Source organism: Saccostrea echinata, unplaced genomic scaffold (genome assembly GCF_033153115.1).
Source record: "Saccostrea echinata isolate AGI-Se365-2 ecotype Australia unplaced genomic scaffold, CSIRO_AGI_Sech_v1 ptg000001l, whole genome shotgun sequence".
In the NCBI taxonomy this organism is placed as follows: domain Eukaryota; kingdom Metazoa; phylum Mollusca; class Bivalvia; order Ostreida; family Ostreidae; genus Saccostrea; species Saccostrea echinata.
In genome coordinates this window covers 46,987,260-47,014,626 of record NW_026889750.1, presented here as the reverse complement: position 1 = coordinate 47,014,626, position 27,367 = coordinate 46,987,260, and the positions used below count along the sequence as shown (strand labels likewise).

General features: G+C 33.2%; 1 protein-coding gene across 1 annotated transcript in view; it reads left to right on the top strand.

Annotated features, from left to right (window-relative positions):
* Nucleotides 1-26,926, top strand: part of LOC133180247 (uncharacterized) — a 70,602-nt gene extending 43,676 nt beyond the window's left edge. Inside the window, exons 2-5 of the mRNA XM_061314792.1 lie at nucleotides 22,692-22,926; nucleotides 23,877-24,265; nucleotides 25,045-25,235; nucleotides 26,569-26,926. Coding sequence (XP_061170776.1) covers nucleotides 22,692-22,926; nucleotides 23,877-24,265; nucleotides 25,045-25,235; nucleotides 26,569-26,763 — 1,010 coding nt within the window. The 3' untranslated portion in view covers nucleotides 26,764-26,926. The remainder of the gene's footprint in view (nucleotides 1-22,691; nucleotides 22,927-23,876; nucleotides 24,266-25,044; nucleotides 25,236-26,568) is intronic.
* The last annotated feature ends 441 nt before the right edge of the window (nucleotides 26,927-27,367 follow it).

Sequence of the window (27,367 nt, the reverse complement as noted above, 5' to 3'; positions counted from 1 at the left end):
TTTGTTTACAGTAGTGATGAGGCTTTCGCGCATCTGCAGGAGCGGATCCAAGGATTTACGAATTTAATAAAAACGATGGAAATGAAGTTCTAATACTTATATATGTTATTTAATGAAATTATTAATATGCAAGTAATAGATATACAAGAAAATGCTAAGGAATGCAGCTGACAATTGCTACTTTCTAAAGATAAATTAATTCTAAATAAAATAATTATGAATTCTTTAGACGAAACAGAAGGAGAATGAATGGTAGCAAAATATCAAATCACATCAGGGGAACTGAATTTTATTAATGACACTCTTAAGAAGTTCCTTATAAGTTGTATATTTTATATAAGCCTATTCCACCTGGCTGCTTCGAGTGGAGGGGGGGGGGGCTAGAACATAAACATGTAAATTCCAATTATTTTGTAGAAAGAATTAAGCCTTATCATTTTGAAAACTTCAAGAAGAGTTGCTTGTGATATGAAGGTCAAGGTTATTTTATTTTTTAATCCAAAACATAAAAGTGACATTTGAATTCATTACAATTAAAAGAGAAGGGGGGGGTCTGTAAAGATGACAATGTCTTCTACAGTTGACAAAATAAAGGATGGGTGAATAAAATGCGCACACATGATATATATCATATTCAACCATTTTTATTCAATATAAACTTGTTTCCATGGCAACAGGAAGATTTTTCTGGCCTATCTGAATCACCAGAGAAGTGTTACCTCTACACTTCATCCTAAGCGAATGAACCCTCAGCAGTCCCCGTAAACTATATATACGACAAAAAAATCAATATTTTGTAGTGTTTAAGAAACGTTGGTCCTACGTTTTCAGAAATTCTAAGATATTTAAAGATATTTAATTCCTTCTTAATCAAATCAAGAAACTGGCAATACGTAAAATCTTCAAAGAGGGGGGCTTTACATACCCTGTGAATATTACAGAAAAAAGAAGTTAGAAAGACGAAGAAATTGAAAAAATCGATTTTTAAATCCACTTTCTGTGACGACCGGAAGTATTGACGACGGAAAAAATGTTCATGGTGACATCTACAAGTCATTATCTATGATATTTGACAGAGTTAACTTTCATATCTTAAGCTGTTCTGGAGAAATGGAGCGGACAAAGTTCTTTACAAAATTTCGTCTATACAATAATATTAAGAATACTAGAAACTCATTACTAGTAATGAGAAGGTCTTCCGTTATACTACTTCCTGTTTGCATCAACATGTCTTTTCCAACGTCGGCATTAGCCTAAAATTTATGTAGAAACAAACCAACTGAAAAAATTACTTTTTTGCTTCGTTTCCTGTCACGACCGGAAGTAATGACGACACACGATCTTTACACGATGCAAATGAACTGATGACTGACTATAAGTCCTGAAAGTTTTAGACTTCAGTCTATTATTGTTGCCGAACAAATGTGAGAATAAATTTTAATTTTGAGGACAGGAAAACACACGACCAGAAGTGAACTGAATAAAAATCTCTGAATTTTCTCTTGACTTTTGCAGTATCTACAGTATATGTAAAAAACATTTCAAATACTTATATATAAGTGATATTTATGAGAAAGTTAAACCACGAAAAAACGTAGTTTATCTCTTAAAACCGGAAGTTTTACGTTTTTGTTTCCGATAGAATCTAACATATTTCAAAACAGCGAAAAAGAAGCAATAAAGTGATGCAAGTTTTAATTTAAAAAAAAAAGTTGAAATGTTTGATTTCTTTGATCACTTCCTGTGACGACCGGATGTGACGGCTTACGCGTTTAACCCTATATGTTTTGCCTACTAACCAAGGTTTATTACTCCTATAAGTTTAGTGTCTTAATCTCATGTCGTTTCCGAGATCTTTCTGAAATAAGTTTTCATTTTGAGGACAAGAAAACACGCAACCGGAAGTGAATTTTACTAAGATATTTCACGTCACTCTAGACATCTGCAGTCTCAATAACATATATAAAAATCATTTAAAGAACTCTATCTATAGGCGATATGAATGGGAAAATTAAATACCCTTTTATGTAGTTTTTTCTCTTATAACCGGAAGTTGTCGTTTTTGTTTCCGGTGGGACCAACACATATCGTAACTGTGAAAAAGATACAATTATATGATGCAAGTCTTATTCCAAAAGAGAAAAGTTGAAATTTTTGATTTCTTTGATCACTTCCTGTGACGACTGGAAGTGACGACTGACGCTCTTAACCCAAATGGTTTTGTCTACCCCTCAAGGTCTAATACTCCTATAAGTTTGGTGTCTAAATCTCTTACCGTTTCTGAGATATCACTGGGACAAGTTCTCATTTTGCGGACATTTAAACGCGCGACCGGAAGTGAATTTTACAAAGATATTTGACGTTACTCTAGACATTTGCAGTCTTTATAACATACTCAAAAATCAGTTCAAATACATTGTCTATAAAATATATTTATGGGAAAGTAAAATACTCAAATTATGCAGTTTTTCGCTTATAGCCGGAAGTTGACGTTTTTGTTTCCGGTGGGACCAACATATTTCGAAACTACAAATAAGATGCAATAATGTGATGCAAAAAAAAGATTCAAAAAAGAAAAGTTAGAATTTTCGATTTCTTTGATCACTTCCTGTGACAACCGGAAGTGACGGCTGACGCTCTTAACCCAAATGGATTTGCCTACTCCTCAAGATCTATTACTCATGTAAGTTTGGTGTCTTAATCTCTTACCGTTTCTGAGATATGACTGGGACAAAATATTTCTGAAAAAAACGGAAATCGGACATATCTGACGACCGGAAGTGAATTTTGAAAAAATTCAAAGATACATTTGTAGGTATTTTCATTCTCTATTATCCCTGAAAATTTCAAGAAAATCCGTCCAGCCATCTCTGAGAAATCGTGAAAAATAGAAAAGGAAAAAAAAAAATAATAATGATAATAATAACTAGAAACTCATTACTAGTAATGAGAAGGTCTTCCGTTATACGACTTCCTGTTTGCATGAACATGTCTTTTCCAACGTCGGTATTAGCCTAAAACTTATGTAGAAACCAAATAACTTAAAATATACTTTTTTGCTTCGTTTCCTCTCACGACCGGAAGTAATGACGACACACGATTTTTACACCAAGCAAATGAACTGATGACTGACTATAAGTCCTGAAAGTTTTAGAGTTCAGTCTTTTACTGTTGCCGAACAATTGTGAGAACAAATTCTAATTTTGAGGACAAGAAAACACACGACCGGAAGTGAACTGAATAAAAATCTCTGAATTTTCTCTTGACTTTTGCAGTATCTACAGCATATGTAAAAAAAAAAAAAAAAAAAAAAAACATTTCAATTACTTATCTATAAGTGATATTTATGAGAAAGCTAAACCACGAAATAACGTAGTTTATCTTTTAAAACCGGAAGTTTAAAGTTTTTTTCCGGTGGAATTTAACATATTTTAAAACAGCGAAAGGGAAGCAATAAAGTGATGAAAATTTTAATTTTAAAAAGAAAAGTTGAAATTTTCGATTTCTACGATCACTTCCTGTGATGACCGGAAATGACGGCTGACGCTTTTAACCCTATGTGTTTTGCCTTCTCACCAAGTTTTATTACTCCTACAAGTTTGGTGTTTTACTTTCATGCCGTTTCCGAGATCTCGCTGAAATAACTTTTCATTTTGTGGACAAGAAAACACGCGACCGGAACCAAGACATCTCGTAACTGTGAAAAAGATACAATTATATGATGCAAGTCTTATTTCAAAAGAGAAAATTTGAAATTTTCGATTTCTTTGATCACTTCCTGTGACGACCGGAAGTGACGACTGACGCTCTTAAGCCAAATTGTTTTGTCTACTTCTCAAGGTTTAATACTCTGATCAGTTTGGTGTCTAAATCTCTTACCGTTTCTGAGATCTCACTCGGACAAGTTCTCATTTTGCGGACATTTAAACGCGCGACCGGAAGTGAATTTTACAAAGATATTTGACGTTACTCTAGACATTTGCAGTCTTGATAACATATTCAAAAATCAGTTCAAATACATTATGTATAAAAAATATTTATGGGAAAGTAAAATACTCAAATTATGCAGTTTTTCACTTATAGCCGGAAGTTGACGTTTTTGGTTCCGGTAAGACTAACATATTTCGAATCTACAAATAAGATGCAACAATGTAATGAAAGAAAAAAATCAAAAAAGAAAAGTTGAAAATTTCGATTTCTTTGATCACTTCCTGTGACGACCGGAAGTGACGGCTGACGCTCTTAACCCAAATGGTTTTGCCTACTCCTCAAGATCTATTAACCGTATAGGTTTGGTGTCTTAATCTCTTACCTTTTCTGAGATATGACTGGGACAAAATATTTTTGAAAAAAACGGAAATCGGACATATCTGACGACCGGAAGTGAATTTTGAAAAAATGAAAAAAACGCCTAGGGGTATTTTCTTTCTCTATCATCCCTGAAAATTTCAAGAAAATCCGTCCAGCCATCTCTGAGAAAACGCTCCGACAAGAAAAGGGGAAAAAAAAAATAATAATAAAAAGAAACAGTAGAATCACTATAAGGTCTTCCGTCTGAAACGGAAGACCTTAACTAGAAACTCATTACTAGTAATGAGAAGGTCTTCCGTTTTACTACTTCCTGTTTGCATCAACATGTCTTTTCCAACATCGGTATTAGCCTAAAACTGATGTAGAAACAAAATAATTTAAAAAATACTTTTTTGCTTCGTTTCCTGTCACGACCGGAAGAAATGACGACACACGATTTTTACACAATGCAAATGAACTGATGACTGACTTTAAGTCCTGAAAGTTTTAGACTTCATTCTTTTAATGTTGCCGAACAATTGTGAGAACAAATTCTAATTTTGAGGACAGGAAAACACACGAGCGGAAGTGAACTGAATAAAAATCTCAGAATTTTCTCTTGACTTTTGCAGTATCTCCAGTATATGTAAAAAAAAAAAACAAAATTCAAATACTTATCTATAAGTAATATTTATGCGAAAGTTAAATCACGAAATAACGTAGTTTATCTCTTAAAACCGGAAGTTTGAAGTTTTTGTTTCCGTAGGAAATCTAACATATTTCAAAACAGCGAAAGGGAAGCAATAGAGTGATGAAAGTTTTTTAATTTTAAAATGAAAAGTTGAAATTTTCGATTTCTTCGATCACTTCCTGTGATGACCGGAAGTGACGGCTGACGCTTTTAAACCTATGTGTTTTGCCTTCTCACCAACGTTTATTACTCCTATAAGTTTGGTGCCTTACTTTCATGCCGTTTCCGAGATCTCGCTGAAATAACTTTTCATTTTGAGGACAAGAAAACACGCGACCGGAAGTGAATTTTACAAAGATATTTTCAGTCACTATAGACATCTGCAGTCTCAATAACATACATAAAATTCATTTAAAGAACTCTATCTATAAGCGATATGTTGGGGAAAATTCAAAAATCCTTTTATGTAGTTTTTCTCTTATAACCGGAAGTTGTCGTTTTTTGTTTCCGGTGGGACCAACACATATCGTAACTGTGAAAAAGATACAATTACATGATGCAAGTCTTATTCCAAAAGAGAAAAGTTGAAATTTTTGATTTCTTTGATCACTTCCTGTGACGACCGGAAGTAACGACTGACACTCTGTACCCAATGGTTTTGTCTACTCCTCAAGGTCTAATACTCCTTTAAGTTTGGTATCTAAATCTCTTACCGTTTCTGAGATATCACTCGGACAAGTTCTCATTTTGCGGACATTCAAACGTGCGACCGGAAGTGAATTTTACAAAGATATTTGACGTTACTCTAGACATTTGCAGTCTTGATAACATATTCAAAAATCAGTTCAAATACTTCATCTATAAAAAATATTTATGGGAAAGTAAAATACTAAAATTATGCAGTTTTTGGCTTATAGCCGGAAGTTGACGTTTTTGTTTCCGGTGGGACCAACATATTTCGAATCTACAAATAAGATGCAACAATGTGATGAGAGGAAAGAATCAAAAAAGAAAAGTTGAAAATTTCGATTTCTATTATCACTTCCTGTGACGACGGGAAGTGACGGCTGACGCTCTTAACCCAAATGGTTTTGCCTACTCCTCAAGATCTATTAACCATATAAGTTTGGTGTCTTAATCTCTTACCGTTTCTGAGATATGACTGGGACAAAATATTTTTGAAAAAAACGGAAATCGGACATATCTGACGACCGGAAGTGAATTTTGAAAAAATGAAAAAAACGCCTGGGCGTATTTTTATTTTCTATCATCCCTGAAAATTTCAAGAAAATCCGTCCAGACATCTCTGAGAAATCGCCCCGAAAAGAAAAGGGGAAAAAAAAAAATAATAATAAAGAAGAAACAGTAGAATCACTATAAGGTCTTCCGTCTGAAACGGAAGACCTTAACTAGATACTTATTGCCTAGGCAATAACAGGTCTTCCGTTTTCTTGACTCTTTTGTCAACTGGTTTGAAAAAAAAGCTGAAAATGAAAAAAAAAATGTCCTTCCAGCAGGGATCGAACTCAAAACCTTTGGTTTGTAAGGCAGGCGCGCTAACCACTAGACCACGTATTCTGATGAAGATGGAGGTAGTAAATTAATTGTTTAAGAATAAATAGGAATAAAAGCACGTGTTCTCTTGTTTGTTATGGAATGTAGTGATCAGTATTGAATAGATTGAGAAACACGATTGGTGTATAATACAATTGCAGATTTTCGGTTTAAAAAATCATTTGAGATGGTCTATATTTGGAATGCATTGAGTTAATCATTCAGAGCCTATGATGCATTAGAACTGCAGTGTCGAGACTTTGTTTACAAATATAGGAAAATTTCGGATCGGGTTCGGATGTGACTGAATATCCTAAAATAATAGGTAAGATTAAAATAAGAATCTCTGTGTGGATTGAATTAAATGTAAGTAGCATAAATTAAAATTTCAGATATGGATTTTAGAAAGAAAAATGTGTCAATGAGAGCGTGAAAATTTATTTGCTAGGAAAAAATCGCTGTTTTCGACATTCATTCGATTAATATTAATTCTAAATAAAATTGAAATAAATTCCACATACTAGAGAAAGCAAGAATGCTTGGTGTTAAAATATCATATCATATCAAAAGAATCGACTGCTATTCATAACAACTGAAGAAATAACCGAGAAAAGCTTTAATTAATTTTTATGTTCATCGGCATCTAAATTTCAGATACGAAAAAAGATATAGTGTTTGCCGTAAACATTCATAATTTCTATACACTTCAGAGATTCACCGTCAAATTTTCAGGAAACTTTCTTTCAGATATCTTCTGCAATACCTCGAAATGTTATGTCGATCCGAGGTGTTGTAAGAGTTCTAGAAAAATATTCTAGGCTGATATTAATCTGATTTTTTTTTTTTTTTTTTTTTTTTTTTTTTTTTTTTTTTTTTTTTTGATTTTTTGTTGTTGATTTTTTGGGAAGGGGAGGGGGAAAGAGGAATAAATTAATTATTGATTCTGACCTTTTGGTCAAAGGTCGAGGTCATCAAAGTTTAAGGTCAAGGTCAAAGGTCAAGAACAAAGGTCAAGGTCATTGAGAAAATCCCGGAAAAAAATTTACTTTCTACGTTGTTTTTTTTTTTACTTCATCAAGACTGAAATTACTCAAAACAAATAAAATGTTCATTCTACACCTAAATTATTCACAACTGATCATCCCTAAAAGTTTTCATGAAAAATTACTCATGTTCCGATTTTTCGGCCGGCACTTCCAGTGAAAATAATTTGCATGGTTTTAGTCTATCTAACATCTGCATTAGCCAAACATTTCTGTAAAAAGAAAAAAAAACTTGGAAAATTCACCTTGTTTGCATCGCTTCCGGTCACGCCGGAAACTGACGGCAATGTACGATTTTCACATGATGTAGAAAAACTGGTGACTGACTATCAGTCCTGAAAGTTTTGGATTTCAGTCGTTTACTGGTGCTGAGCAATTAGGTGAATAAAATCTCAATTTGAGGGCAGGAAAATATGCAACCGGAAGTGAATTTTACTAAGATGTTTGACGTCAATCTAGATATCTGCAGTCTCAATAACATACATAAAAATCATTTAAAGAACTCTCTCTATAAGCGATATGTTGGGGAAAAATTCAAAACCCCTACTATGTTGTTTTTCTCTCATAACCGGAAGTTGTCGTTTTTGTTTCCAGTGGGACTAACACATATCGTAACTGTGAAAAAGATACAATTATATGATGCAAGCCTTATTCCAAAAGAGAAAAGTTGAAATTTTTGATTTCTTTGATCACTTCCTGTGACGACCGGAAGTGACGACTGACGCTCTTAACCCAAATGGTTTTGTCTACTCCTCAAGGTCTAATACTCCTATAAGTGTGGTGTCTAAATCTCTTACCGTTTCTGAGATCTCACTCGGACAAGTTCTCATTTTGCGGACATTCAAACGCGCGACCGGAAGTGAATTTTACAAAGATATTTGACGTTACTCTAGACATTTGCAGTCTTGATAACATATTCAAAAATCAATTCAAATACTTTATCTATAAAAAATATTTATGGGAAAGTAAAATACTCAAATTATGCAGTTTTTCGCTTATAGCCGGAAGTTGACGTTTTTGTTTCCGGTGAGACCAACATATTTCGAAACTACAAATGAAATGCAATAATGTGATGCAGAAAAAGATTCAAAAAAGAAAAGTTGAAATTTTCGATTTCTATTATCACTTCCTGTGACGACCGGAAGTGACGGCTGACGCTCTTAACCTAAATGGATTTGCCTACTCCTCAAGATCTATTAACCATATAAGTTTGGTGTCTTAACCTCTTACCGTTTCTGAGATATGACTGGGACAAAATATTTTTGAAAAAAACGGAAATCGGACATATCTGACGACAGGAAGTGAATTTTGAAAAAATGAAAAAAAACGCCTAGGGGTATTTTCATTCTCTATCATCCCTGAAAATTTCAAGAAAATCCGTCCAGCCATCTCTGAGAAATCGCCCGGAAAAGAAAAGGGGAAAAAAAAAATAATAATAATAAAAAGAAGAAACAGTAGAATCACTATAAGGTCTTCCGTCTGAAACGGAAGACCTTAATAAAAAGAAAAAACAGTAGAATCACTATAAGGTCTTCCGACTGAAACGGAAGACCTTAATAACAGAATGCGGTGTAAGGTTCACGTCAAAACATGGCTGACGCAAAACAATTCCTGAATTTTCCCCTTCAATTCGAGCATTTCTGCATTGGACAGGGCTGATGGTTGTTTATGAGATGAAAAACTATGTGTAAACTTTCTTAGTTTAGCGGAATCATGAACATTTTCGGCGTGATGAATAATTTGTTTACAGTAGTGATGAGGCTTTCGCGCACCTGCAGGAGCGGATCCAAGGATTTACAGATGAATAAAATTTAATAGAAATGAAGTTTTAATACTTTTAAATATTATTTAATGAAATTATTAATATGCAAGTAATAGATATACAAGAAAACGCGAAAGGCTAATGAATGCAGCTGACAATCACTACTTTCTAAAGATAAATTAATTCTAAATAAAATAATTATAAATTCTATAAACAAAACAGAAGAAGAATGAATGGTAGCAAAATATCAAATCACATCAGGGGAACCGAATTTTATTAATGAAACTCTTAAGAAGATCCTTATAAGTTGTGAATTTTATATCTGTGTATTCTACCTGGTTGCTTCGAGGAAGAGGGGGGGGGGGGGGTCTTTAACATAATCATGTAAATTAGCATTATTTTGTAGAAAGAATTAAGGCTTATAATTTTGAAAACGTCAAGAAGAGTTGCTTGTGATACGAAGGTCAAGGTCATTTTATAAAGAATGCAAAACATAAAAGCGAAAAAGAGAAAAAAAGGGGGGGGGCTAAAGATGGCAATATCTTCTACAGTTGACAAAAAATAGGGGCGAATAAATTGCACACACATATCATATACAACTGTTTTTATTTAATATAAACTCGTTTCCATGGCATCGGGAAGGTTTTTCTGGCCTATCCCAATCATCTGGTAGGTGTTAACTCTACACCACTTCCTACGTGAATGAGCACTGAGCAGTCCCCGCAAACTATATATACGGGGGAAAAATCAATATTTTGTAGTGTTTAAGAAACGTTGGCCCTACGTTTTCGGAAATTCTTAGATATTTAAAGATATTTAATTCCTTCTTAATCCTATCAAGAAACTGGTAATACGTAAAATCTTCAAAGAGGGGCCTTTACGTACCCTATAAATATTACAGAAAAAAGAAGTTAGAAAGACGAAGAAATAGAAAAAAATCGACTTTTTAATCCAATTTCTGTGACGACCGGAAGTATTGACGACGAAAAGAATATTCATGGTGACATCTACAAGTCATTATCTATGATATCTGACAAAGTTAACTTTCATATCTTAAGCTGTTCTGGAGAAATGGAGCGGACATAGTCCTTTACCAAATTTCGTCTATACAATAATATTAAGAATACTAGATACTTATTGCCTAGGCAATAACAGGTCTTCCGTTTTCTTGATTCTTTTGTCAATTGGTTTGAAAGAAAAAAGCTGAAATGAAAAAAATTAAAGATGTTCTCCCAGCAGGGATCGAACTCAAAACCTTTGGTTTGTAAGGCAGGCGCGCTAACCACTAGACCACGTATTCCGATGAAAATGGAAGTAGTAAATAAATTGTTTAGAACAAATAGGAATAAAAGCACGTGTTCTTTTGTTTGTTATGGAATGTAGTAATCAGTATTGAATAGATTGAGAAACACGATTGGTGTATAATGCAAATGCAGATTTTCAGTTTAAAAAAATATTTGAGTTTGTCTATATTTGGAATGCATTGAGTTAATCATTTAGAGCCTAAGATGCATTAGAACTGCAGTGTCGAGACTTTGTTTACAAATATATGAAAATGTCGGATCAGGTTCGGACGTGACTGAATATCCTGAAATAATAGGTAAGATTAAAATAAGAATCTCTGTGTGGATTGAATTAAATGTACATGTAAGTAGCATGAATCAATTTTTCAGATATGCATTTTAGGAAGAAAAATGTGTCAATGAGAGCGTGAAAATTTATTTGCTAGGAAAAAATAGCTGTTTTCGACATTCATTCGATTAATATTAATTCTAAATAAAATTGAAATAAATTCCACATACTAGAGAAAGCAAGAATGCTTGGTGTTAAAATATCATATCATATCAAGAGAATCGAGTGCTATTCATAACAACTGAAGAAATAACCGAGAAAAGCTTTAATTAATTTTTATGTTCATCGGCACCTAAATTTCAGAAATTTTCGAAAAAAGATGTAGTGTTTGCCGTTAACATTCATAATTTCTATATACTTCAGAGATTCACCGTCAAATTTTCAGGAAACTTTCTTTCAGGTATCTTCTGCAAAAACGAAATTTTATGTCGATCCGAGGTGTTGTATGAGTTCTAGAGAAATATTCTAGGCTGATATTAATCTGATTTTTTTTTTTTTTTTGATTTTTTGGGGGAAGAGGAGGGGGAAAGAAGAGTAAATAAATTATTGATTCTGACCTTTTGGTCAAGGTGAAGGTCATCAAAGTTCAAGGTCAAAGGTCAAGATCAAAGGTCAAGGTCAGTGAGAAAATCCCGGAAATAAATTTACTTTCTATGTTTGTTTTTTTTTTACTTCATCAAGACTGAAATTACTCCAAACAAATAAAATGTTCATTCTACACCTAAATTATTCACAACTGATCACCCCTAAAAGTTTCCATGAAAAACTACTCATGTTTGAAACAACTTTCGGTTTTTCGGCCGGCAATTCCAGTGAAAATAATTTGTATGATTTAGTCTATCTAACATCTGCATTAGCCAAACATTTCTGTAAAAAGAAAAAAAACTTGGAAAATTCACTATTTTTGCATCGCTTCCGGTCACGACGGAAACTGACGGCAACGTACGATTTTCACATAATCTAGAAAAAACTGGTGACTGACTATCAGTCCTGAAAGTTTTAGACTTCAGTCGTTTACTGGTGCTGAGCAATTAGGTGAATAAAATCTCAATTTGAGGGCAGGAAAATACGCAACCGAAAGTGAATTTTACTAAGATGTTTGACGTCAATCTAGACATCTGCAGTCTCAATAACATATATAAAAATCATTTAAAGAATTCTATCTATAAGCCATATGTATGGGAAAATCCAAAAACCCCATCATGTAGTTTTTCTCTCATAACCGGAAGTTGTTTTTTTTTTTGTTTCGGGTGGGACCAACACATATCAAAACTGTGAAAAAGATACAGTTATATGATGTAAGTCTTATTCAAAGAGAGAAAAGTTGAAATTTTCAATTTCTTTTATCACTTCCTGTGACGACCGGAAGTGACGACTGACTCTCTTAACCCAAGTGGTTTTGTCTACTCCTCAAGATTTATTACTCATAAAAGTTTGGTGTCTAAATCTTTTACCGTTTCTGAGATCTCACTCCGACAATTTCTCATTTTGCGGACATCTAAACGCGCGACCGGAAGTGAATTTTACAAAGATATTTGACGTTACTCTAGACATTTGCAGTCTTTATAACATATTCAAAAATCAGTTCAAATACATAACCTATAAAAAATATTTATGGGAAAGTAAAATACTCAAATTATGCAGTTTTTCGCTTATAGCCGGAAGTTGTCGTTTTTGTTTCCGGTGGGACCAACATATTTCGAAACTACAAATAAAATGCAATAAAGTGATGCAAAAAAAGATTCAAAAAAGAAAAGTTGAAATTTTCGATTTCTTTGATCACTTCCTGTGACGACCGGAAGTGACGGCTGACGCTCTTAACCCAAATGGTTTTGCCTACTCCTCAAGATCTATTACTCATATAAGTTTGGTGTCTTAATCTCTTACCGTTTTTGAGATATGACTGGGACAAAATATTTTTGAAAAAAACGGAAATCGGACATATCTGACGACCGGAAGTGAATTTTGAGAAAATGAAAAAAACGCCTGGGCGTATTTTCATTCTCTATCATCCCTGAAAATTTCAAGAAAATCCGTCCAGCCATTTCTGAGAAATCGAGGGGGACACGAAAAGGGGAAAAAAAAAATAATAATAACTAGAAACTCATTACTAGTAATGAGAAGGTCTTCCGTTATACGACTTCCTGTTTGCATGAACATGTCTTTTCCAACGTCGGTATTAGCCTAAAACTTATGTAGAAACCAAATAACTTAAAATATACTTTTTTGCTTCGTTTCCTCTCACGACCGGAAGTAATGACGACACACGATTTTTACACCAAGCAAATGAACTGATGACTGACTATAAGTCCTGAAAGTTTTAGAGTTCAGTCTTTTACTGTTGCCGAACAATTGTGAGAACAAATTCTAATTTTGAGGACAAGAAAACACACGACCGGAAGTGAACTGAATAAAAATCTCTGAATTTTCTCTTGACTTTTGCAGTATCTACAGCATATGTAAAAAAAAAAAAAAAAAAAAAAAAAAAAAAAAAAACATTTCAATTACTTATCTATAAGTGATATTTATGAGAAAGCTAAACCACGAAATAACGTAGTTTATCTTTTAAAACCGGAAGTTTAAAGTTTTTTTCCGGTGGAATTTAACATATTTTAAAACAGCGAAAGGGAAGCAATAAAGTGATGAAAATTTTAATTTTAAAAAGAAAAGTTGAAATTTTCGATTTCTTCGATCACTTCCTGTGATGACCGGAAATGACGGCTGACGCTTTTAACCCTATGTGTTTTGCCTTCTCACCAAGTTTTATTACTCCTACAAGTTTGGTGTTTTACTTTCATGCCGTTTCCGAGATCTCGCTGAAATAACTTTTCATTTTGTGGACAAGAAAACACGCGACCGGAAGTGAATTTTATTAAGATATTTCATGTCAATCTAGACAACTGCAGTCTCAATAACATATATAAAAATCATTTAAAGAACTCTATCTATAAGCGATATGTTGGGGGAAATTCAAAACCCCTATTATGTAGTTTTTCTCTTAAAACCGAAAGTTGTCGTTTTTTGTTTCCGGTGGAACCAAGACATCTCGTAACTGTGAAAAAGATACAATTATATGATGCAAGTCTTATTTCAAAAGAGAAAATTTGAAATTTTCGATTTCTTTGATCACTTCCTGTGACGACCGGAAGTGACGACTGACGCTCTTAAGCCAAATTGTTTTGTCTACTTCTCAAGGTTTAATACTCTTATCAGTTTGGTGTCTAAATCTCTTACCGTTTCTGAGATCTCACTCGGACAAGTTCTCATTTTGCGGACATTTAAACGCGCGACCGGAAGTGAATTTTACAAAGATATTTGACGTTACTCTAGACATTTGCAGTCTTGATAACATATTCAAAAATCAGTTCAAATACATTATGTATAAAAAATATTTATGGGAAAGTAAAATACTCAAATTATGCAGTTTTTCACTTATAGCCGGAAGTTGACGTTTTTGGTTCCGGTAAGACTAACATATTTCGAATCTACAAATAAGATGCAACAATGTAATGAAAGAAAAAAATCAAAAAAGAAAAGTTGAAAATTTCGATTTCTTTGATCACTTCCTGTGACGACCGGAAGTGACGGCTGACGCTCTTAACCCAAATGGTTTTGCCTACTCCTCAAGATCTATTAACCGTATAGGTTTGGTGTCTTAATCTCTTACCTTTTCTGAGATATGACTGGGACAAAATATTTTTGAAAAAAACGGAAATCGGACATATCTGACGACCGGAAGTGAATTTTGAAAAAATGAAAAAAACGCCTAGGGGTATTTTCATTCTCTATCATCCCTGAAAATTTCAAGAAAATCCGTCCAGCCATCTCTGAGAAAACGCTCCGACAAGAAAAGGGGGAAAAAAAAATAATAATAAAAAGAAACAGTAGAATCACTATAAGGTCTTCCGTCTGAAACGGAAGACCTTAATAAACCGTACAATCACTATAAGGTCTTCCGTCTGAAACGGAAGACCTTAATAAGAAACAGTAGAATCACTATAAGGTCTTCCGTGAAGACGGAAGACCTTAATTATAATAACTAGAAACTCATTGCGAGCAATGAGAGGTCTTCCGTCCAATTCTCAAAAAAAGAAAACTAAAGCTGAAAAAGTGATAAAAGAAATTCAGACACTCTCGAGATTTAACCATGGTCGTCAGCCTGAAAATCCAACGTGCTAACCATTAACCATTCCCTTTCTTGCATCTCTTCCTGTCACGATCGGAAGTAACGGCGATACAAGATTTTGTCACGATTCAAATAAACTGATGACTGACTATCAGTCCTGAAACTTTTAGACTTCAGTCGTTTACTATTGCCGAGCAATATTGTGAGAACATTGTGTAGTTTCCTTCAACAAGACGCCGACCTGCCAATCGGCAATCCTCAGCTGACTCCGCTATCTCCATACAAACCTCGGATGTGATTGGTGGAGGAATATGTATCAAATCAATTACATTTCTCCGCCGAAAACTGCCTTGTAACTCATTTCATATTTCGCTCTGAATAAAGTTCTTCAAATTTCTTTTTTCTCTCGTCTAATTCTTCCTTTTATATTTGTTTTGATTACAACATCATGTAAGTAGTCTTTGAAAGCAAAAACATAGTGTTGGGCATGCCACAAAGTAGCTCAGATTTCAAAGGTATACATTTGGAAGAATTTCAAAGAAGATCACATGACTGTATCAGCAACATGGTAGAACACCGTTTCAGTTTTTATGAATATCTAAATGATATTTAATGCATTGTCAACTAAAACCAAGCAGTTTCAGTTCTTCTTAAATTCACAGGGCCAAAAAAGGCCCTAAGTGAACCTTATTCTTTAATATTGAAACCACTACACTAGCGCAATGTACCAGCCATTATCGATGTTTACCTTGCACTCATTCTCTGAAGTAACGAGTGTCAGGCAGGTTAATTTTTTTTCTTATAGTGCGGAATTATAGGATAAAAAATAGCCAGCTAAATTTTGTGCAAGTGCTAGTAGATTTACATCGGATTTGTTACTTGAGTTTTAACAATAACTGATAGCAGAGAAAATAATCTGTTACTGATAAAAACTAAAAAAAAACTATTGTGTTTACTTCCTTTATTCTTTATGCATTCAGCTTTCTATTCTATGCAATTCCAAATACAGACGTGTCCGTGTAATCTTTTTCTGTACTTCTACACTACTGCATCAGACCATTTGTGAAAGGCGGGTCAAGATACATTATTTCGCGCCAAACGTCACGAGTAAATATTCGCACCTTTTCTTTGAAATGTGTCTTCAATTGAATGAGTGTACGTGATAGCTTCAATGAAATTTAAAAAAAAAATGTTGCTATAGCCTGATTTTGGAGCCTAAGAATGTTTATTTATCACACTGTACATTTAACATATCGTATACGGTCAAGTAACATAAAGGCAGCGCTAAGTTTTCTGACACATTTTATATTCCTCTTAACCCCCAAAGTGGACTATTCCAATTAGTAACACATTAATGAAAAGTCTTGAATGTTTTGCAATAAAACACGTCTCGCCATATGACGCTTAAGGATTCTGATACCTATTATGTTCCGTAACTTGCATCTATAAAGGAATATAACCCTACTAAAATCAAAGAAAAATATTGAAAAACGTAAAAGTTGAAAAAATGGACTTTTTTAATTCGTTTCCGGTAGCGACCGGAAGTACTCACGACGCACGAAAAGGCAAACCCGCACATCTAGAAGTCATGTTCCATGCTCTCCAACATTTCTCCAATTCATATCTTTAGCTGTTCTTCAGATCTCGCGCGGATAAAATTTCATTTCAAAATCAGAAAATGTCCATAACTTGGAACCGGAAACGAATTTTTCCAAAATTCTTTCAAATGTAACAATGGCATTTTATAGCGCATTATCCCTGAAAGTTTGATGGAAAACCATTGAAGAGTTCTCGAGATATTGCGTGCACAAGATTTGTCTAAAAAATCTATTTTAAAATGTATTCTAGTAGACAATTTCAAAAACAAATTATATATTAAGCATTACAATAAGAATCTCTATTAACCCTATTAAAATCAAAGAAAAATATTGAAAAACGTAAAAGTTGAAAAAATTGACCTTTTAAATTCGCTTCCGGTAGCGACCGGAAGTACTCACGACTCACGAAAAGGCAAACCCGCATATCTAGAAGTCATGTTCTATGCTCTCCAACAAGTCTTCAGTTCATATCTTTAGCCGTTCTTTAGATCTCGCGCGGATAAAATGTCATTTCAAAATCAGAAAAATGTCCATAACTTGGAACCTGAAGCGAATTTCTCCAAAATTCTTTCAAATGTAACAATGGCATTTTAAAGCGCATTATCCCTGAAAGTTTGATGAAAAACCATTTAATAGTTCTCGAGATATTGCGTGCACAAAATTTGTCTAAAAAATAAGAATAATAACTAGATACTTATTGCCTAGGCAATAACAGGTCTTCCGTTTTCTTGACTTCTTTGAAAAACAAACAGAATCTTCTCAATAAGATTACTCTAAATAATTAACAAAAGTTATCTCAAGGCTTCCAAAGATATGTAAATACAAGTAAAAACAAACGGAATTACTTTCCTGTTTTCTTTATGTACTTCGTCATGAACGAAAGTGTTCCAAACGAATAAAATGTTCATTCTACACCTAAATTATTCACAACTGATCATCCTTAAAAGTTTCCATGAAAAACTACTCATGTTTGAGACAACTTCCGGGTTTTCGGTTGGCACTTACGGTGAAAATAATTTGCATGGTTATGGTCTACCTAACATTCGCATTAGCCAAACATTTCTGTAAAAAGAAGAAAAAACTTTAAAAATTCACTTTTTTCATCGCTTCCTGTCACTACCGGAAGTGACGGCAACGTACGATTTTTACATGATGTAGATAAACTGAGGACTGACTATTAGTTCTGAAAGTTTTAGACTTCAGCAATGTACTGTTTCTGAGCAATTTGGTGAACAAAATCTCAATTTGAGGACAGAAAAACACGCGACCGGAAGTGCATTTTCATAAGATGGTTATCGTCACACTAGGTAATTGCAGTCTCAATAAAATATATGAAAACCATTTCAAAGACTTTATATATAAGCAATATTTTTGGGAAAGTTAAAAATCCCAATTACATAGTTTTCTCTTATAACCGGAAGTTGTCGTTTTTTGTTTCCAGTGAGACCAACACATATAGAAACTGTGAAAGAGATTCAATTATATGATGCAAGTTTTATTTCAAAAGATAAAAGATAAAATTTTTGATTTCTTTGATCACTTCCTGTGACGACCGGAAGTGACGGCTGACGCTCTTAACCCAAAAGATTTTGCCTACTCATTAAGTTCTATTACTCATATAAGTTTGGTGTCTTAGTCTCTTACCGTTTTTGAGATCTCACTTTGACAAGTTCTTATTTTGCGGACAGTAAAACACGCGACCGGAAGTGAATTTTACCAAGATATTTGACGTTACTCTAGACATTAGCAGTCTAAATAACATATCTAAAAATCATTTCAAATACTTCATCTATAAGCGATATTTATGGGAAAGTAAAATGCTCAAATTATGTAGTTTTTCGCTTATAACCGGAAGTTGACGTTTCTGTTTCCGGTGGGACCAACATATTTCGAAACCACAAAACAGATGCAATAATGTCATGCAAGACTTAATCAAAAACAGAAAAGTTGAAATTTTCGATTTCTTTGATCACTTCCTGTGACGACCGGAAGTGACGGCTGACGGATTTAAAGATATTCCACAAACCTACTTGTCATGGTCTATAATCCCTCAAAGTTTGGTGTCTTAATCTTTTACCGTTTCTGAGAAAACGTCCGGACATGAACTCTTTTGAAAAAACGGAAATCGGACATATCTGACGACCGGAAGTGAATTTTGCAAAATCCTTCAAAATGTTTTTAGTTTATTTAATTCTACATAATCCCTGAAAGTTTCAAGAAAATCCATTGAGCCATCTCTGAGAAATCGCTTGGACAAAAAATGGGGAAAAAATAATAATAATAATAACTAGATACTTATTGCCTAGGCAATAACAGGTCTTCCGTTTTCTTGACTTCTTTGAGAGAAAAAAAAGCCCACAATCATCTCAATAAGATTACTCTAAATAATAACAAAAGTTATCTCAAGGCTTCTAAAGATATGTAGATACAGATAAAAACAAACGGAATTACTTTTCTGTTTTCTTTATGTACTTCGTCATGAACGAAAGTGCTCCAAACGAATAAAATGTATAAAAATAATTTGCATGGTAATGGACTATCTAACATCTGCATTAGCCAAACATTTCTGCAAAAAAAAAAAAAAAAAAAAAAAAAAAAAAAAAAAAAAAAAAAACTTTAAAAATTCACTTTTTTGCATCGCTTCCTGTCACGACCGGAAGTGCCGACAACGTACGATTTTTACATGATGTAGATAAACTGGTAACTAACTATAAGTTCTGAAAGTTTTTGACTTCAGTCATGTAGTGTTTTTGAGCATTTAGGGGAACAAAATCTCAACTTGAGGACAGAAAAACACGCGACCGGAAGTGCATTTTCCTAAGATGGTTGACTTCACACTAGACAATTGCAGTCTCAATAACATATGTAAAAATCATTTCAAAAACTTTATCAATAAGTGATATTTTTGGGAATGTTAAAAATCCCAATAACATAGTTTCTCTTTTATAATCGGAAAGTGTCGTTTTTTGTTTCCAGTGAGACCAACACATATAGAAACTGTGAATGAGATTCAATTATATGATGCAAGTTTTATTTCAAAAGTGAAAAGTTTAAATTTTCGATTTCTTTGATCACTTCCTGTAACGACCGGAAGTGACGGCTGACGCTATTAACCCAAAGGGTTTTGCCTACTCATTAAGTTCTATTACTCATATAAGTTTGGTGTCTTAATCTCTTACCGTTTCTGAGATCTCACTTTGACAAGTTCTTATTTTGCGGACAGTAAAACACGCGACCGGAAGTGAATTTTACCAAGATATTTGACGTTACTCTAGACATTTGCAGTCTAAATAACATATCTAAAAATCATTTCAAATACTTCATCTATAAGCGATATTTATTGGAAAGTAAAATACTCAAATAATGTAGTTTTTCTCTTATAACCGGAAGTTGACGTTTCTGTTTCCGGTGGGACTAACATATTTCGAAACTGTTAAACAGATGCAATAATGCGATGCAAGATTTAATTAAAATAAGAAAAGTTGAAATTTTTGATTTCTTTGATCTCCTCCTGTGACGACCGGAAGTGACGGCTGACAGATGTAAACATATTCTGCAAACGTACTTGTCATGATCTATAATCCCTAAAAGTTTGAAGTCTTAATCTTTTACCGTTTCTGAGATATCGTCCGGACATGATCTCTTTTGAAAAAACGGAAATTGGACATATCTGACGACCAGAAGTGAATTTGGCAAAATCTTTAAAAATGTCTTTAGTTTATTTTATTTGTCATAATCCCTGAAAGTTTCAAGAAAATCCATCGAGCCATCTCTGAGAAATCGCTTGGACAAAAAACGGGGAAAAAATAATAATAACTAGATACTTATTGCCTAGGCAATAACAGGTCTTCCGTTTTCTTGACTTCTTTGAAAAAAAAAACACAATCTTCTCAATAAGATTACTCTAAATAAATAACAAAAGTTATCTCAAGGCTTCCAAAGATATGTAAATACAGATAAAAACAAAGGGAATTACTTTTTTGTTTTCTTTATATACTTCGTCATGAACGAAAGTGCTCCAAACGAATTAAATGTTCATTCTACACCTAAATTATTCACTACCGATCATCCCTAAAAGCTTCCATGAAAAACTACTCATGTTTGAGACAACTTCTTGTTTTTCGGTTGGAACTTCCAATGAAAATAATTTGCATGGTCATTGTCTATCTAACATCTGCATTAGCCTAGCATTTCTGTAAAACGAAAAAAAACTTAAAAAATTAACTTTTTTGCATCGCTTCCTGTCACGACCGGAAGTGACGGCAACGTACGATTTTTACATGATGTAGATAAACCAGTGACTGACTATCAGTTCTGAAAGTTTTAGACTTCATTTATATACTGTTTTTGAGCAATTAGGTGAACAAAATCTCAATTTGAGGACAGAAAAACACGCGACCGGAAGTGCATTTTCTTAAGATGGTTGACTTCACACTAGATAATTGCAGTCTCAATAACATATGTAAAAATCATTTCAAAAACTTTATCAATAAGTGATATTTTCGGGAAAGTTAAAAATACCGATTAAATAGTTTCCCTCTCATATCCGGAAGTTGTCGTCATTTTTTTCAAGTGAGACCAACACATATAGAAACTGTGAAAGAGATTCAATTATATGATGCAAGTTTTATTTCAAAAGAGAAAAGTTTAAATTTTTGATTTCTTTGATCACTTCCTGCAGCGACCGGAAGTGACGGCTGACGCTATTAACCCAAAGGGTTTTGCCTACTCATTAAGTTCTATTAATTATATAAGTTTGGTGTCTTAATCTCTTATCGTTTCTGAGATCTCACTTTGACAAGTTTTTATTTTGCGGACAGTAAAACACGCGACCGGAAGTAAATTTTACCAAGATATTTGACGTTACTCTAGACATTTGCAGTCTAAATAACATATCTTAAAATCATTTCAAATACTTCATCTATAAGCGATATTTATGGGAAAGTAAAATACTCAAATTATGTAGTTTTTCGCTTATAACCGGAAGTTGACGTTTTTGTTTCCGGTGGGACCAACATATTTCGAAACTGCAAAACAGATGCAATAATGTCATGCAAAATTTAATCAAAAAAAGAAAAGTTGAAATTTTCGATTTCTTTGATCACTTCCTGTGACGACCGGAAGTGACGGCTGACGGATTTAGACATGTTCCACAAACGTACTTGTCATGATCTATAATCCCTGAAAGTTTGAGGTCTTAATCTTTTACCGTTTCTGAGAAAACGTCCGGACATGAACTCTTTTGAAAAAACGGAAATCGGACATATCTGACGACCGGAAGTGAATTTTGCAAAATCCTTCAAAATGTTTTTAGTTTATTTAATTTTACATAATCCCTGAAAGTTTCAAGAAAATCCATTGAGCCATCTCTGAGAAATCGCTTGGACAAAAAATGGGGAAAAAAAAATAATAATAATAATAATAAACAGTACAATCACTATAAGGTCTTCCGACTGAAACGGAAGACCTTAATAATAAACAGTACAATCACTATAAGGTCTTCCGACTGAAACGGAAGACCTTAATAAGAAGAAGAAGAAGAAGAAACAGTAGAATCACTATAAGGTCTTCCGTGAAGACGGAAGACCTTAATAATAATAAGAAACAGTAGAATCACTATAGGTCTTCCGTTTTCAACGGAAGACCTAATAATAATAATAAGAAGAAGAAACAGTAGAATCACTATAAGGTCTTCCGTGAAGACGGAAGACCTTAAATATATCAAAGATTAGGATCAATCTTATAAATCAACTAAAAATGCCAAAATAAATCAATTGCCAAAATGTACAAATTAACACAAAAATCTCTTTAAGAGTGACAAATTCTCGAATAGGACATTAAACAACCTAAACAACTTGCAATAAATCAGCTACTTAGTTGAATTCACTTTTTTGGTTAAAAAATAAGTAGGAAGCCACTTGAGTGCTTGTACGTATTAAGTAAATTTAAAACTTTTAAACTTCATTTACAATTATTTTATCAGGTGAAAGGAAAGAATTTGATAACATGGGAAAAGAGGAACCCCTTGAAGAAAGAAGAGAGGAATTAATGCACGAAATAAAAGAAAAACTGCGGACTATAAAAGAGCCAAGAAACGTTCTTATACTCGGACAGCTTGGTGTTGGTAAATCCTCCTTTGTTAATACCATTACATCAGTTTTGAACGGAAAGTATGAATATATAGCTCAGACGGGCAGTGGATCCAGACATGTGTCAACGACATACCGGAGGTAAGTAATGTAACTCATTAAAACCTTAAACTTTACGTTTCAATATATTATGCATGTAACTACTTTCTTTTTCATAAAACTTTTGATATTCATTTGAAAAAAATACCCCTGGTTGTAATTACAAACAAGATCATTATAACGACTACATAATTTGTGAAATGCTGACTTTGAATAGTGTTTCCGAAATCTTATATACAACTTATTTGTCAGTAGCCTGTCTCGGTTTAGAAATTGATCGCACTCAGAGCATGCTCTTTCGGTTCGAATCAGTTGGGAGAGATACACACCATATACAGGTTATGTTGGAATATTACTGGATATATAAGGAAAATTGGCGATGGAAAAGCTGGTCATCCCAGACATAGTCAGTAAAATATCCAAATATAAAACAGATGTTAAGACTCTGTAGCGTCTTTTATTTTGAGTTTACTGGGATATATCAAGTTGACATGTTAATAAATAAATAAATGTAACTACTGTAATTGATAAATCTGGGCTTCCTTTATTTAGGACTTTATAAAACGATAACTTAAAGGTCGTCATTTTGAACAATACTTACATCACCAGTTATGGTGTGCCCAGTTGGACTATAGTTAAAAGAAGAGGAAGAACAAGACCACTAAGGAAAATTATGTTTTAGATGGTCACTGTAAAGTCTGTTAATAATTGAAATGATTGGATTTAATGGTTGGGAAATATATGTAGGAAATACACCGTGTATAGTTTTAACTTGAAATAAGGTAGAATACAAAACTGGACTTATTTATGGTTAAAAAATGTTTTTAGTGTTCACTGTGTCTAAACTTTTTCAAGCAAATTTAAGCTTCAGGAATCGACGGGTTAATTCGGAGTTATTACTTCCCATAACACATATAGCAGTTTAAAGTGCTCAAGTTTAATTTAAATATTTTGTTTATGGTTTACTCTTATATTACTTAATCGTTAACCAGATTTACGCCTGAGAAATATTGGAAGCAAAAAGACGATAAGAAGCTTTCTCTTCCCACTTTTATCGATGTGAGTGGCTTGGACGAACAGTTGTCCAAATCAAGACAACGGGATGATAACGATGAAAGATACAGAGATTTCCAAACAAACAAAAATAAACAGTCAGTCAACAAGCAAGCAATAGAGTTAATCATTCAGGGCAGACTTCCTGATAATTGTGACCTAATTGCACTTTTTAGAAATCTGAATATGGGGAGAAAAATAGAGAAAGCAAAAGAAATTAAAGGAATGGCTGTTGATATTATCATATTTGTTGTACCCGGAGAAACCATGGAGATTCCCAAGGCTTTGGTTGATGATATCTATGAAGAGGCAAATTTAAACCAAAAAAGTAAAGAATTTTTAATACTTATATGGTATTCAAAAGACTTTGTGCACATGCATTAGTTATCTAAACGTATGACAGTCTCAATCATTTTAAGGTTTGCTTAGGCAAGAATTAAATGAATGATAGCAGAAACAGACATGTACAATTTGACTTTCAATCAAAAAGTAATAGTTAGAAAAGGGATAAGGCATAAAGAGGTCTATACGAGTACCAACATTGATCTTAGTTTTATATGTTTAGAATTCGTCCCGTAAGTTAGCTGTACAACAAACTTTATGCTTCTATAATTAATGCCATGGAGTCTACACATTCTGAATGATATGATTAGTGAACGAATTGTAACACTGGAGAAAATAATTTTTTGTCGCAGAATCAAAATTAAAAACCAATTCGCAAACACTACATCGAGAGCACCAAAAACAAATTTACGCCAATGAATAAATACATAAAATAATTAATAGATTAGTAAACAAAAAATAATAAAATAAAAACCAAAACTAACCATCCTTAAAAGCTCACCTACCCCCATTATACAAATATTGCTGTGCAAAATTTTCATAGTGCATTTTGTTGAGGGATTTTCGTTAATTTTGATTAAACTGGCAAATAACTGTAAATTGCAATCTTAGTTTAATGCATCATAGAGCAATAGTACATTGGCTTGGCTATAATCTTAAATACGCATAACCCTATAGTGAGATTTTTTTTCTTTAGAAAAGTAAATTTCATTCTTAAAATTGAAAAATAAGATGTCTAATTTTGAAATTATATAACATTTCCAGAAATTCCTGTTTTCGGCGTGATGACAAAAAAGGACAAAATTGACGAATCGGTAAATATGCAAGAGAAAACGAAGGATATATGTCAGGCTTTAAGCATTGATGAAGAACACTTTTTAGTATGCAGGTGTTACCAGTCCGAGAAATCCATGGACTTAGAAAATGACATAAGAATTTTAGAATTTTTTTCTAAGGTACGTATGTCTCATGATCGAAATTATGAACTAAATTTTAAATTTACATACTGTAAAATTCCGTTTTTGGCAAGAGCTAATTCAAGTTCAAAATCAAAATTACAGAAAAAGTGTAAAACTTGTAAAGCTGTTTTGTGTACAAATCATTGTCTAATATTGTCATTCACTTTTCGTGAGACAGTCTGCTTGCAAAAACATCGAATGCTTTTATGGGTAAAGATTATTTTAAACAGTAACCAAAATTCGTAAAAATCTTGCCTTGCTTAGAAATACAATATATATCTATGTCTAAAAACTTGCTTTCGATGCCGATGGAATTCTCGCGGCGCTGCTCTACACTACACGGACATTGAGAATGGAAGTGAGATACAGTTATTTGGACATTAGTTTTATTAGAGGATCGTTACCAATACACGTTGTAATGAAATTAATTTTTATTTATAAAGCACATTTTACAACTCTTAAACTAACATATATATATATATATATATATATATATATATATATATATATATATATATATATATATATATATATATATATATATACTCATATCTTGCAAAAACAAGGTGTCACAAAATTTTTTTGATCTACAGTAAAGGGGTATCGGTACAAATTCTTTTGTACCTAAACTGTCAATAAAAATGTTAGGTCATGTGTTGTGTATGACATATTTTTATCAAGGGGATGTCAGAACGCATACAAGCTAGTATATAATATAAATTATGCAATGTAGGCTTCATTTGACAAGAAGTGCCACTTGAGATGAATTTGACATAGTCGTGATAAAACGTTTAAGTCCATGTTATTAATTTTGAAGATGACGTACATTAATCAATCTCATAAGTTCAATAAACAAAACAAATCATGAACAAGTCAAATACACTGACCCCTGGAAACACCTACGATAGGATCAATGGTAGGAGTAAGCATCCCCTGTCGACCGGCCACACCCGCCGTGAGTCATATCTATTGATCATGTAGAAGGGATATTCCGTGGTCAAATTGAGTATAAAAAAAAATGGTTAAACAACTGGTATGAAAAATGTCAAAATACGACCCAATAATTCATATCTGAGTTAGGATCTTACGGTGATATAATGTATAGCGTGCTTTCTTAGATATATTTTCTTTGTAATTGTCGTTACGAAAATGACAAATCATTGTTAAAAAGGACACAGAGACAGTGAATATCCATGTCAACTCGAGCAGCTGACCTCATGCACCTTCGAACAATCAAACGTTTCATGTAATACTAGTATGCTCTTGTTTGTAATTATTGTAATTATTTTCCCTTATGATATATCAACAATGTTTTTTCACTTCTTTTTAGCTTTGCAATCTTCATATTACTGCATATGAAATTCCTAAAATGAAATTTCGTGACCCAGCCGATGCTAATTCCTCTGGTGGATATTTTTCTATGCTTCTGATGGCGGGGATGTTTGTCCTTGTCCTTGCTGCATTCCTTCCCCTGATTCTGGACAGACTGGCTAACAAGAACACAGCTGGACCAGGAAAACTTTGACATTTGTCTATATATTCTGTTAGCTAAGCATTATCCTGCTTCACCAAGAAAACTTTGACTTATGCCTGTATATTCTTGTAACTACCTGTTTTACCAATATACGTAATTGTACATGTATTGTACGATTTCTATCGAGTAAAGAGAAATGATATACCCAATGTCAATAAAGTAGATTTGTAGTATTTTATTTTAAATATATTATATTTTATCCATATTTCATCTATGTTTCTTGTGTAAAGTGGTATCTTATGTAACTGCACAACTTTTTTAATAATAAAATTACATATATATTTAACTTCATTGTCAAAATTATGGTTAGATTGTAATTGCTGACAAGGTATTGTATGTTAATGTAATGATCAATAAATCATTCGAACTAAACAAAAGATGAACAAGCTTTAGAATGCAGATAAATTGGCAACATTTGGAGCAAATACCGCCTGATTCAGAGTATGAATGAAATAAATGTACAATATAAACAGCAATCGATCTAAAAAAAAAAAATACAAACAATATACAAATATGTGAACGGGGAATAAAAAAAAATGTGTCTTCCGACTTAGCCAATATTTTGAAAAATACAGGTAAAACTGTGTTGGCTATG